Source organism: Brassica napus, chromosome C5 (assembly GCF_020379485.1).
Source record: "Brassica napus cultivar Da-Ae chromosome C5, Da-Ae, whole genome shotgun sequence".
NCBI classification, from domain to species: domain Eukaryota; kingdom Viridiplantae; phylum Streptophyta; class Magnoliopsida; order Brassicales; family Brassicaceae; genus Brassica; species Brassica napus.
This window is the reverse complement of record NC_063448.1, coordinates 51818111-51831800: the sequence shown is the minus strand read 5'-3', so window position 1 is coordinate 51831800 and position 13690 is coordinate 51818111. Positions and strand designations below refer to the sequence as shown.

At 37.0% G+C, this 13690-nt stretch overlaps 2 protein-coding genes across 2 annotated transcripts; both read left to right on the top strand.

Annotated features, from left to right (window-relative positions):
* The first annotated feature begins 2888 nt into the window (after positions 1 to 2888).
* LOC111206280 (UDP-glycosyltransferase 76B1-like) lies at positions 2889 to 4879 on the top strand. The gene is made up of 2 exons (XM_022702795.2): positions 2889 to 3396; positions 3878 to 4879. Exons 1-2 carry the CDS (start codon positions 2928 to 2930, stop codon positions 4753 to 4755), a joined length of 1347 nt encoding a protein of 448 aa, XP_022558516.1. The 5' UTR covers positions 2889 to 2927; the 3' UTR covers positions 4756 to 4879.
* Positions 4880 to 7670: 2791 nt separating this feature from the next.
* Positions 7671 to 9098, top strand: LOC106454183. Its single transcript, XM_013896344.1, has one exon. It carries the CDS (start codon positions 7671 to 7673, stop codon positions 9096 to 9098), a length of 1428 nt encoding a protein of 475 aa, XP_013751798.1.
* The last annotated feature ends 4592 nt before the right edge of the window (positions 9099 to 13690 follow it).

Here is a 13690-nt window from a genome sequence, read left to right as displayed (position 1 = left end):
TTTTTAAAAAAATTAATCGGACCAATCGCGGACCGCCACGTGTCGTGGGGCCCGCGCTACAGTGATGAACCCTGTTCACTAGTAAGAGGTGGAGAGAGACAAATTCACCACTATTCATTATTTTAATATATTTTTTTTTTTGAATATGTGTGAACCCCCCCCCATAAGTTCACTGATGGAGGTGCTCTTATCAGTATATATTGAGAAATTATCGTATTTCTGAAGTGAAAACAAAAGGTGAAAGGATAAATATGGTGAAAAGAAGCATTTATCTAAAAATATAAAAAGCAAAAAGAAAATTATCTATTCTGAAAAAAAAAACATAGAGAAGAAATTTTAAAATACATTTGGAAAATAAAAATAGTGAAAAATAATCTATTATTAGAAGATTACAAGTTAAAATTTGCAATCTTTTTAGTCTTAAATCATATTCTCTTTATATATTTAATGTTACTTCAAAAAATAAAATACTAAATTTTATTCAGTATATCTCATTTATATTAAAAGAAACTAAAACTTGTTCAACTAATAAAAATAGCACTGCATAATACAACTGATCACAAACATCAAATTCATTTAGATTTTGCATATAAACTTAAAAACATCATTTAAACTAAAGAAAAAAAACTTTAAAACATCAACTATGAAATGAAACAGAGAAAATATTATATAATTCTATAATTTTTTTTGTCCATTTTAATTAGTTACAGTAGTTTGTTTAAGATAAAAAAATCAGATATAAATATAAATAAATGTTTAAGAGAGTGTTATTTATCTAATTTTACACTTAGTTTTTGCATATAAATTTGAAACATCATTTAAACTTAACCAAAAAAATTAAAACATCAACTAAAATGAAACATAGAGAATATTATATAATTATGTAATTTTGTTTGTCCGTTTAATTAGTTAAAGTAGTTTGTTTAAAATAAAAATATCAGATATAAATATAAATAAATGTTTAAGAGAGTGTTATTTATCTAATTTTCACCATCAATATACATACTCTTCAATCGAATTTATCTTCTTTTTCGACTTTGATTCACGAGGTATTCACAACAACAACAACAAATTTGCCACAACAAATATTAATTATGCTTAAATCACATATTCTTTAGATTTTTCATATAATAATTTTCAGTTGAGCTAAAAATAATTATTGTTTAACAAATCATTTATCTAAAGCGCATCTAAAGGGTTTATTAATGCTTCTACACCAGGAGGTTTGGAGTTCAAACCCCAGAAAACGTAAATTATGCAGATCATGGAGAAAAAGGGTTACAAGAGGTCTTCAGCATGGTGCAAGGGTGTATCATCGAACATGGATCTCATAGGGCGGCTCGGAGCGATGCAGTCAGACGTGCATTCTCATATGATGGTAGAATTGTCAGCTGTAGAATCGTTTATGTAATATTTATATCGTTGTAATAGTATAATTAATCAGACGTTAAAAAAAACGCATCTAAATAGAAAACTATTGGAGATGATATCGACCATTTGCCAACTTTGAAAGCTCATGTTGGTCTCTCTCGGCTAAAAACCCATTTAACCATTTTGGACTCATATAACCACCAGTCCAGTACATGCTAATATTTATTTGGTTTGAATAGTTTAGTTAGAGAATCTGAGTCGAGTATAGATTTTATAAAAGCAAGTCGTGCTCAAAAACTACAATAAGCCAAAGCCAAAGTCAACCAGTTTTGGAGTTTTGTTGCAAGAACACTCATTGCTTTGTCATCTCATGTTCTAAAACATTGGTTTCTTTTTTTTTTTTTTTTTTTTTTTTTTTTTTAACCAGGTGGTGGGTTCGGGCCTTCGGCCCTACTCCCTCCCCCTAGGCCCGGAGCCAGCCTGCGTCTGTACCGGTTAAGGCCCTGGACACTCCTCCCACGGTGGATCGAACCCAGGAGCGCAACAACACCAACGCCTGCGCTTAAACCAACTGGGCTGCCACATCCGTGGTACCATTGGTTTCTTTTCTTTGATCAACAAAACCCATTTTGGATTTTGTTTGTTTGATTCATTGATAGAGCTCACACTGCAAATAACAGAGTAAGTAGCAAATTCATCTTGAGATACCAATTTGAATTTGAGTTTTGCTGGCCATCCTCATTAACATACAAATTGTGAATAAAAGAAAAAAGATTCAGTGCATCAAAATAATCAAATAGGAAAAGACAAAAAAACTTAATTTATTTCTTGAAAATTGTCTAAATTTAAAATAAAGCAATTCTCTCAAATAAATATTTTTAAGTTTTTGTCACAAAATAGCACTCAAAAATTAAAATAACCAAAATAGCACTTTTTTGTTTTAAAAATTTTAATTTTAATTTTTTATTTTTTTTAATTTGAAATTTTATCCCCAAAACCTCACCCATTAACTCTAAACCATAAATCTAGATTAGTTAAACATTGGGTATAAATGCATATTTACCTTTTAATAAAACTTATTTTGGTCATTTTTTTCTTTGAGATCTATTTTTGTGAAAATATACTAAAAATGTTATCCGGAATTTCTTTCTAAAATATAGGTTTTTCCATCTTTTTTTTTTTAAACAATATAGGTTTTTCTTAGTATGGGTAAAAGCTGGCTACAGCTCAATTTGTATATTATTTCTTTTATAAATTTAGAAACAAAGTACCACCAAATTAAACACATTCACATGTATGAAAGATTGGTACCCATGAACATGTTAAGGTAATAAATACGAAGAAGAAAAAAACGAAGATTTTGATTACCCCACATGCGTTTAGTCATTCTTTAACAACAAGTAGACATAAAATATATCTAGACTGAATCAGCGTGATTACGTATTTCACTGATGTAATGGATGTCGTCATCTTAGTTGCCAGTGCTACTGCACTTCTCTATAATAGTCAAACCCGTGTGAAGCAGAACAACACATAGAGAAACACAACAACAAAAAATGGTGATTAGAGAAACAAAACCAGTGATCTTTCTCTTTACTTTCCCTTTACAAGGTCACTTAAACCCAAACTTCCAGCTTGCCAACATCCTCTTTAAAAGAGGCTTCTCCATCACAGTGATTCACACTGAGTTCAACGCTCCAAACCCTTCCAACTTCCCTCACTTCACTTTCGTGTCCATTCCCGACGGTTTGTCTGAATCCGAAGCCTCGAATCCCGACGTCATCGAGCTTCTCCATGACCTCAATTCCAAATGTGTTGCTCCTTTTGGTGATTGCTTGAAGAAGCTTTTGTCTCAAGAACCAACTGCTGCTTGTGTGATAGTAGATGCTCTTTGGTACTTCACTGATGGTTTAACCGAGAAGTTTGGTATCCCAAGGATGGTTCTTCGGACGGTTAACCTCTCAGCTTTCGTTGCTTTCTCGAAGTTTCATGTCTTACGAGAGAAAGGGTATCTTTCTCTTCAAGGTATGTACCAATGTTCTGAAAACCGTTTTAGTCGGCGTCTAGGCACTGTTTAGGCGGCAAATCAGTCATAATCAATTTTTTTTAATCTGATTTATACGATTTAAATCGGTCTAAATCGTTGTAAATCAGTTAAAATTACTTTAAATCTATCTAAATTGGTCTAAGTGTGTTTAATCAAGCAATAATGTTAATAATCTATTCATAAATTTGTCTAGTTTTCTTTTTTATACATATCTAAATTTTGTAATCATCAAAAAAAAAAATTTAAAAAAAAATTATATGTTAAATATATTTTTAAAATATATCAATTTTTTGTTATCGGTCAGCCCTCATCTAAACCCGGTCTGGTCACTAGTTTTCTATAAAGCAATTAGTTACCACCTGCTGATTTCTTAAACATTGGTACTTACAAATCGAAATCAAGATTTAGTATCTGTACTTTGCTTTATTCTCGTTGACTTTTTTTCTCTCATCTTGGCAGAGTCTCAAGCCGACTTACCAGTTCCAGAGCTTCCACATCTTAGAATGAAAGATCTTCCCTGGTTCCAGACAGATGATCCAAGATCAGGTGATAAGTTAAAGAAAGGTGTGCTGAAGTCACTAAAGTCATCATCAGGAATCATATTCAACGCCGTTGAAGATCTTGAAGCAGAACAGCTAAAACAATCCCTCAAAGAGTTCCCGGTTCCACACTTCTGTATTGGACCCTTTCACAAGCACGTTTCACTTTCATCAAGCAGCTTACTTACACAAGACATGACCTGTCTCGCCTGGCTAGACAAGCAAGAACTGAACTCTGTGATCTACGTAAGTCTTGGAAGCATTGCTTCGATAGATGAATCTGAGTTTTTGGAGATTGCTTGGGGTCTAAGAAACAGCAACCAGCCTTTTCTATGGGTGGTTAGACCCGGTTTGATCCGAGGCACGCAGTGGATTGAGAATCTCCCTAAAGGGTTCATCGAAAGCCTTGATGGTAAGGGTAAGATCGTGAAATGGGCACCTCAGATAGAGGTTTTAGCTCACCGTGCAACAGGAGGGTTCTTGACACATTGTGGATGGAACTCGACGATAGAGAGCATATGTGAAGGCGTACCATTGATATGCAAGCCTTCTTTTGGGGACCAGAGGGTGAATGCAAGGTACATTAGTGATGTTTGGAGGATCGGTTTGCATTTGGAGAACGAAATTGAGAGAGTGGAGATCGAGAGAGCGGTTAGAACACTGATGAAGAGCTCAGAAGGAGAAGAGATCGGTAAGAGGATCATGCCCATGAGGGAAACTGCTGAGAAATGCCTTGAGCCTGGAGGTTCATCGTTTATGAATCTTGAAAAGTTGATTGCCCATATATTGTCCTTTTAATGTCCACATTCTGTTTGCTTTGTTTAAATTTGTTCAACTCCAAAAATAAGGCACATCTGATTTGTTACCTATCAAAAAAAAGTTGTTCTTGGAGCATCTCCAAAAGATACTCTATAACTTCAAATATGAAGTTTTTTGCTCTCCAAAAAGAAACTTCAAAACTTCAAAATTTCAAATTTGAAGTTTTGAGGAGTGAAACTCTATATTTGAAGTTTCACGACTAAAAACTTCAAATTTGAAGTTTCATATTTTTATTTGCATTTTGATCTCTATAATCACACATCACATTTATGATTCATAAATATTTTCTCGTTTATTGTTTTAATCCTTAAAAAATTATATCTCATAAATATTTTAAATTTTATTTACAGATTTTAAATTTTACACATAAAATTAAATAAAACTTTAAAATAAGATTTAAAATATTTTAAGCTAGATTTAGACAACAATAATATACAAAAAAAACTTAACAAAAAGATTGTTAAAAATCACATGAAGACATAACTATTACACAAATTTAAATATTACAACAATACTAATAGTTAGGTAAGTTTGATCTGGAACCTTCAAATTTTCAAATATTGTCCAATTTTTTTGTGTAACTGATGATTGTTGTTGTTGTTGTTTTTGATGTCTTTTTCATACAATTCTTTCTTTTTCATATTGAATATATTCACGAATATTAATATCATCAAAAAGAAAATAGTCTTTTAGCAATATTTTATGTTTCTCTTTTACTTTTTTGTTTCGATCTAATATATTTACAAGTATCAATATTACCAGATTTCAACAACTTTTAGCTCGTAACCTACAAAGTAAAAATGAGGAGAGCCATTTTTACTTCGAAATGCATAATAGATCATATATGCATTACGAAAATAATTTTATGAAATAATATAGTATTTTGTTTGAAGTTTAATATTAATTAAGTTATTTTTATTTAAATTTTTATATTTAATAGAATATTTTATTAATTAATATTGTTGTAATATGTTTATATATGTGCTAGTTATTTACAAAAGTTTTATGAATTCAAATTAGTTATGACAAATATAAAGACCATATTATAAAATATAAATAGTTTTGAAGTTGAGTTTGAAGTTTTGCTTTTGGAGAAGAACACCTTTAAACTTCAAATATAGAGTTTTGGAAACTTTAAAATAGAGTTTCTTTTTGGAGATGCTCTAAGAACTTCACCACGCAATTCTCTTAACACTAAAAATTTCACTGATAACCATGGAAATATACAATGATGGGTACTTCATAAAAAGCAAAAGAAAATACAATAAATTTCAAGTGTTAAATTTGTTGAGATAAGCTTGAATAATAAGGAAACTTGAGGAGTAAGTAAAAGACATAATCCTATTGTGATTGAGATTTATAATATATTTAGGAGTTATCTAGATATGTTTGTTTAATAGGATTAGGACTTTATAATCTCTATATAAGGATATGCCAAAGTGTGACATAACTTGCGGGATTAGAGATTGAGAGTTTGTGTGTTTTAGTTTTTGAGTGAGTTTTCTAAAGCTTAATAAAGAAGAGTGAGGGGATGAATGGTTTTCCCGCTACCACCCGCAAACGCACCTTTTGCGGTTGGTAGCGGTTGTTAGCGGTTGGTAGCGGTTGTTAGCGGTTGGTAGCGGTTGTTAGCGGTTGGTAGCGGTTGTTAGCGGTTCGCAACAATCATCCAAACCGTTCTAAACCGCTTCAACCCGCTTCAAACCTCATAAATCCAAAAGCTGGCTCCAGCTAGCGTTTGCGGTTGCGGGCGGTTACGGGAGGATAATTTTTTTTTCTTTTTTCTAAAACAATATAAATACAAAAATAAAAAAATTCAATAAATTTTTTAAAATTCAAATTATAAAAATACTAAAATGTATCTATCATTTTTAATTAATATTATAAATTTTTATAATAAAAATAAATTTAATAAATTTAAAAATTTTGAAATATAACTTTCTAAACATAAATTTTATATTTATTATAATTTTATGAATTTTGAATTTTTTATAATTATATTAAATGTAAATATTGTTAATTTATTATTTAACCGTTACTGCATTTTGTAGTTAATCAGTCAAAAGTATCCCGCAAACGCATCAATTTTTAACCGCATTACCAGTCGTACAAATCTCTTAAAACCGCTAGAAACCGCAACCACCTGCATGCGCAAACTCCCGCAACCGCAACCGTAACCGCTGCGTTTGAACCAGTCAGGCCCTGAGTTCTTTATACTTGCCAATCTTTGATTCTATATTTGGTATCAGAGCCTCAGGAAGAGATGAGTGACATTGTAGCCGCGACCGCGAAACCTAGAGATGGAGGAGGATCTTCTTCAATCAAGTGTCCAATGATTAATGAAACTAATTATACGGTATGGGCAATAAGAATGAAAATTACCCTAAAAGTTCATAAAGTATGGGAAGCTATTAAAGAAGACATCACCGAAGGAGATAAGAATGACATGGTGATGTAGCATACATCCTATTATACTTTGGCTTTGGATTTCTCTATTTCTTTTCATGCAAGTTAACTTATTTATTAGGTCTATTTCCTTTTCTCATTCGATAAAGGATATGTTATAAATCCTTTATTATGTCGGCTTTGGTGTTTTAGTTTTCTATATAAGTTGATGCCTTGACATTGTAAGGACACAACTTCTTTGCATCAATATATTTCAGAGCTATTATATACTCTAAACCTTGTTCTTGGATAGAGCTTCGTCTCTCAACGATCTCAAGAAGGCACATTTCCTAGGAATTCTCAGAATCAGTAGGTTTCTTGCGCTATACGTAGTCTAGGCTACACCAGTTGGTATCAGAGACTCTTGGTTTTGATTTCTTAATCAAGCCAGACGATCTTTTGTTACTTCCGCACACATTCATACGATCAGTCTCTCACCATCATCAACCATGCCGCCTCGCAAACAAACTCAAGAAGAATTTCAAGAAGAGATTCGTAATACCCTAGAGACATTCACCACGGGTTTACACGAAACCCTTCTTAATGTTATTGAGACAGCCCTAACAACCGTCGTGCAACGACAACAACAACCTCAAGTTGACCCCGTTATCCGTCGTCGTCCAGAGGATGACAATTCCGATAACGACATGCCTGAAAACCTTTTTGCCACCGAAACCAATCAAGTACGCCGTAACCAGGCTCGCGTCGCCCCTCCAGCTGATCATCAACTCAATCGACGAGAAACTCACGCTGAAGAACGACGATCGGATTCCGGGTTTCGGGTAGAAATACCAGAGTTCTCAGGCAACCTCAGCACAGAAGAATTCTTGGATTGGTTATGTGCAATCGAAGAAATTCTAGAATTCAAAAAAATTCCCGAAGATCAATGTGTTATGTTGATCGCCTACTATTTTAAGAGCCGCGCTATGGCTTGGTGGCAACAAATTAAAGAATCTCGACGCAGAGCAGGTAAACCACGCATTGACACATGGGAACGTCTTAAGAAGCATATGCGCCGCGCCTTTCTACCCTACAATTACGAAAGAACTCTATACAACAAATTACAATCTCTTCGCCAGGGAACAAGAACCGTCGAAGAATATGCAACAGATTTCTTTCATATGGTGGCGCGTACAACACTCGCTGAAACAGAGGATCAGCTGGTATCATGTTTCATCGGCGGTCTACGCTTTCAGATTCAGAACGCGTTGCAACAATTCAACCCTTTAACCGTCTCTGAAGCTTATCAACGTGCTCTAGCCATGGAGATTCAATACAGATCATCGTGGAACACCGGTAGCAATCGTTCTCGGACAAATACTCCAAGTCCAAATACTAGCTCTTCACCTACTTCAGAGGCGTCCCAAACTCGCCAAACTGCAACTCGATCAGCTACTGCACAGAGCACGGATTCAATTGCTCAGTCTCGTCCTGCTCGTACCGGTGCTCTCCGTTGTTTCACGTGTGGTGAAACCGGTCACATCCAAACCGAATGTCCAAACAAGAATCGACGTGGTCTCTTAAATCAAGACATCTATTTTGATGAAGAACCAAAGTACGATACTGATGAGGCAAAGTCACAAACAGAGGAAGAAACAGAGTTTATCGCAGGAGACACGGGAGCTCTTGCACTTGTTCTTCGCCGTAACTGTTTGCTACCTCGTGCAACTGACGAATCCTGGCTGCGGACAACATTGTTTCGCTCCACCTGTACCATCAATGGAAAGATTTGCAAGATGATAGTCGATTCTGGTAGTTGTACCAATGTCATATCAGCTCTGGCAGTGAAGAAACTGGATCTCAATTCGACGCCTCATCCTACTCCATATAAGCTTGCTTGGCTTAATAAGGGAGTTGAAATCATTGTTTCTAGATAAGTGTCAGTTTCTTTCTCTATTGGATCATATCTAGATTCGGTTTCTTGTGATGTGGTCCCTATGGACGCTTGCCATCTCCTCCTTGGCCGCCCTTGGCAATTTGACAGGGATGCAACGCACCGAGGCAAGACCAATACTTACAGCTTCGAGTTTAAAGGTCGAACAATTACATTACTTCCTTCTCCGGAGCAACCACCTTCTGACGAGTCTCAAGCTTCGAAAGTAACTACTCCTCCATCATCCAATACTCGGATCAACTCTTCTTACGATTCCTAAAGCAGCATTTGAAGCGAAACTCCGCGAGTCTGAGGTTGTATGGGCATTGGTGGAGACACCAACAACTGCTCCATCTCAAACTCCTCCTTCCGCGTTTGCCCCACTTTTGTCTGCTTTCGATGATGTCTTCCCCGACGACCTACCTACTCAGCTACCACCGTTACGGGACATTCAGCATCACATCGACCTTCTACCTAACGCCTCCCTTCCTAACAGACCCCACTACCGTATGAGTCCGCAGGAACATGACGAGTTACGTATACAAGTCGAGGAACTCTTGGCTAAAGGACATATACGAGAAAGCCTAAGTCCTACGGCAGTTCTGGCTTTACTTATTCCAAAGAAAGATGTATCTTGGCGTATGTGTGTGGATAGCAGAGCCATTAACAAAATAACAGTTCGTTACCGCTTTCCAATTCCTCGTCTTGATGATCTCCTTGATCAAATCGGGAAAGCTTCAATATTTTCAAATTTGGATCTTAAGAGCGGTTACCATCAGATTCGTATCCGACCAGGGGATGAGTGGAAAACAGCATTCAAAACTCATGAGGGTTTATTCGAATGGTTAGTAATGCCCTTCGGTCTTTCGAACGCTCCAAGTATGTTTATGCGTGTCATGAATCAGGCTCTCCGACCATTTATTGGCAAGTGTGTAGTGGTGTACTTCAATGACATTCTCATCTTTAGTAATGATATTAACTCTCATCTTCAACACTTACATGACGTGCTTACTACTCTCCGCCAACAACAACTTTTCGCAGCTCGCAAAAAGTGTGTCTTCGGGTCATCACAGGTCCTATTTCTCGGATATATCATCTCCGCACAAGGACTTGAAGTGGATCCCAGTAAAATTGAAGCAATCAAATCGTGGCCTCTCCCTAAGACAATTACGGAGGTTCGGAGTTTCCACGGCTTAGCTTCTTTCTACAGGCGTTTTGTTCGCAATTTCAGCGCGGTTACGGCTCCTTTAACTGATTGTATGCGGGGAACCAGCTTTACGTGGACAGAAGCAGCAGGACTTTCCTTTCAGACCATCAAAGACTGCTTGATTACCGCCCCTATCCTGGCTCTACCCGACTTTGCAATAATCTTTGAGCTACATTGCGATGCTTCCAAAACAGGCATTGGAGCGGTCCTTAGTCAACAAGGTCGGCCTGTGGCCTTTTACAGCGAGAAGATCACAGGTTCCCGTGTTCGGTATAGCACTTATGACGTCGAGTTCTATGCCATTGTTCAAGCTATTCGTCACTGGCGCCACTATCTGTTTCATCAGGAGTTTATCCTCTTTACAGACCATGACGCATTGAAACATGTAGATAGTCAGACGAAAATATCATCTCGACATGCATCGTGGATCACATATTTACAGCAATTTACGTTCATGATTCACCATCAATCGGGTAAAACAAATAAAGTAGCAGATGCGTCAAGCCGGCGTCATACTCTTATGGCTACGTTTGATGCTTCGGTTCCGGGGTTTGCCTCACTCGCTGATACATATGACGCTGATCCTTTTTTTGGGAGAATCTGGTCGGAGGTTCAAGACCGGCAACGTTCGGATTTTGTTATTCAGGAAGGCTTCCTCTTTCGTGATAACAAGCTTTGTGTTCCAGCTGGGAGTTGGCGTTTAAAGATCATTCACGAGCTTCACAATGAGGGTCATGTAGGCCGCGATCGTACTCTCAAACTGCTTCTCGATTCTTATTACTGGCCGACCGTAAGAAGAGATGTTGCTCGGTTCGTCGAACGTTGTGTTACATGTCAAACATCTAAGGGGCATGCAACGAACAGTGGATTGTATATGCCTCTGCCGGTACCAACTCAGCCATGGACTGATATATGCATGGATTTCGTCCTTGGTCTTCCAAGAACACAACGTGGTCATGACTCTATCTTTGTGGTCGTTGATCGTTTTTCCAAGATGGCGCATTTTATTCCATGTAAGAAAACTACGGATGCAGTTACAGTAGCTCGGCTATTCTTCTCAGAGATTTATCGCATTTATGGTCTGCCATTGTCTATAGTATCTGATCGGGACTCTCGCTTTTTAAGTCACTTTTGGCGTACGTTATGGAAACTGCTTCGCACCAGCCTTGATATGAGCTCCGCTTATCATCCTCAATCCGATGGCCAGACCGAGGTCACTAATAGATCACTGGGGGATATGTTGCGCTGCTTGGTAGGCAATAATATCAAATCGTGGGATACCATTTTGTGCCAGGTAGAGTTCGCCCATAACCATGCTGTAAATCGCAGCACGTCTTTCAGTCCATTCCGTGTTATCTATGGCATTGTACTGCATGGACCACTTGATTTAGGCGTCCATCCTGATGCAACCCGCGACCATGGAGAGGCTGTGGACTTTGTCACTAACGTGACTCATGTACATCAGCTTGTGCATGATAACTTGCGTCTCTCGTCTGCAAAGTATAAAGAAGCTGCTGATCGACATCGTCGCGACGTTCAGTTCAATGTTGGAGATAAAGTATGGCGGTATTGACGAAGGAACGGTTTTCAGCTCATGAGTATAACAAGCTTAAGGCACGTAAAATTGGTCCATTGGAAGTCCTTGAGAAGATTAATGTCAATGCCTATTGTTTGGCATTACCACCACGTGAAACATTTGGTTCCTTTGGTTCCACAAGATGAGACTGAAGATTCGAGGTCGAATCTTTTCTTACCCCGGGAGACCTGATGTAGCATACATCCTATTATACTTTGGCTTTGGATTTCTTTATTTCTTTTCATGCAAGTTAACTTATTTATTAGGTCTATTTCCTTTTCTCATTCGATAAAGGATATGTTATAAATCCTTTATTATGTCGGCTTTGGTGTTTTAGTTTTCTATATAAGTTGATGCCTTGACATTGTAAGGACACAACTTCTTTGCATCAATATATTTCAGAGCTTTTATAAACTCTAAACCTTGTTCTCGGATAGAGATTCGTCTCTCAACGATCTCAAGAAGGCACGTTTTCTAGGAATTCTCAGAATCAATAGGTTTCTTGCGCTATACGTAGTCTAGGCTACACCACATGGCCATAGCACTATTGTTTCAATCAATACCGGAACTACTAATTCTACAAGTCGGCGAACTCAAAACCGCCAAGATGGTGTGGGAAGCGATTAAAACTAGGCATGTTGGTGCAGAGAGGGTAAAAGAAGCAAGGTTACAGACCTTGATGAGCGATTTCGATCGATTAAAGATGAAGGAAACAGAGAAGATTGATGATTTCGGTGGAAAAATATCAGAGATAGCATCAAAATCTGCAGCTCTAGGCGTCAGCATTAAAGAACCTAAGCTTGTTAAAAAAATCTTGACAAGCTTACCACGAAAGAAATACATCCATATTGTCGCCTCACTTGAACAAGTGCTAGATCTCAACAACACAAGTTTTGAAGACATCATTGGTCGCTTGAAAGCATACGAAGAACGTATACAAGAGGAAGAAGAAGAACCTCAAGACAATCAGACCACATTGATGTATTCAAATAACGAGAATCAAGCGACGCAGTCAAACCGAGACTACAATTACCGGGGCCGAGGTCGTGGAGGACGATCATACTACAGAGGACAAGGCAGAGGACGTTATAATGGAGCTAGAGATGCGTAAAGAGTTACATGTTATCGCTGTGACAAGATAGGGCATTATGTGACAAAAAACAAAAAGCACAAGAAATTATCAGATTTCCATAAATAAAAAGCATAAGAAATTATCAGATTTCCATTAAAAGGCACAATAAATTAACAAATTTCGATTCTAATATATTTTCTTGTGTGTTTTTTTTGTCAAGTGTCATAGACTATTATCTTCATAGGACAACATAGTATTTGTCAAGTAATATATATACACTCTCACGCCTAACCCTAACATCCCTCTGAGCCATGCCAACTGAGTGGTGTAAGATCTTTTTGTCTCTCGCTCTCTTTATCTCTCCATCTCTGTCTCTTTTCAGCACATGATATCCAATCCTCTCGATGATGTTTGTTTTTTATTTTGCATGCAGGGTATAAGACAAACCTCTTGTGGAACGCCGACAGTTGGCTCCCCGACAAGTATCAGGAACCTTATTTCACTTGTGTGTCTCTCTGTTTAAGTTTCAACGAAGCGTTTTCTTGATCACCATATCAGGGCTTACGGTACCTCGGATATATTCTCGGAAGACTTGATATTTGGTATTATTTGCTTCCCCAATTCGCCGTTTTTGAAAGGATATCGAAAGAAGATGCACATCAAATAAACTATATGATGTTAGTGGATGCTGTTTTAATGGCTTTTCACAACATTGGCCATTAATATTTTATCGAGCTCCCA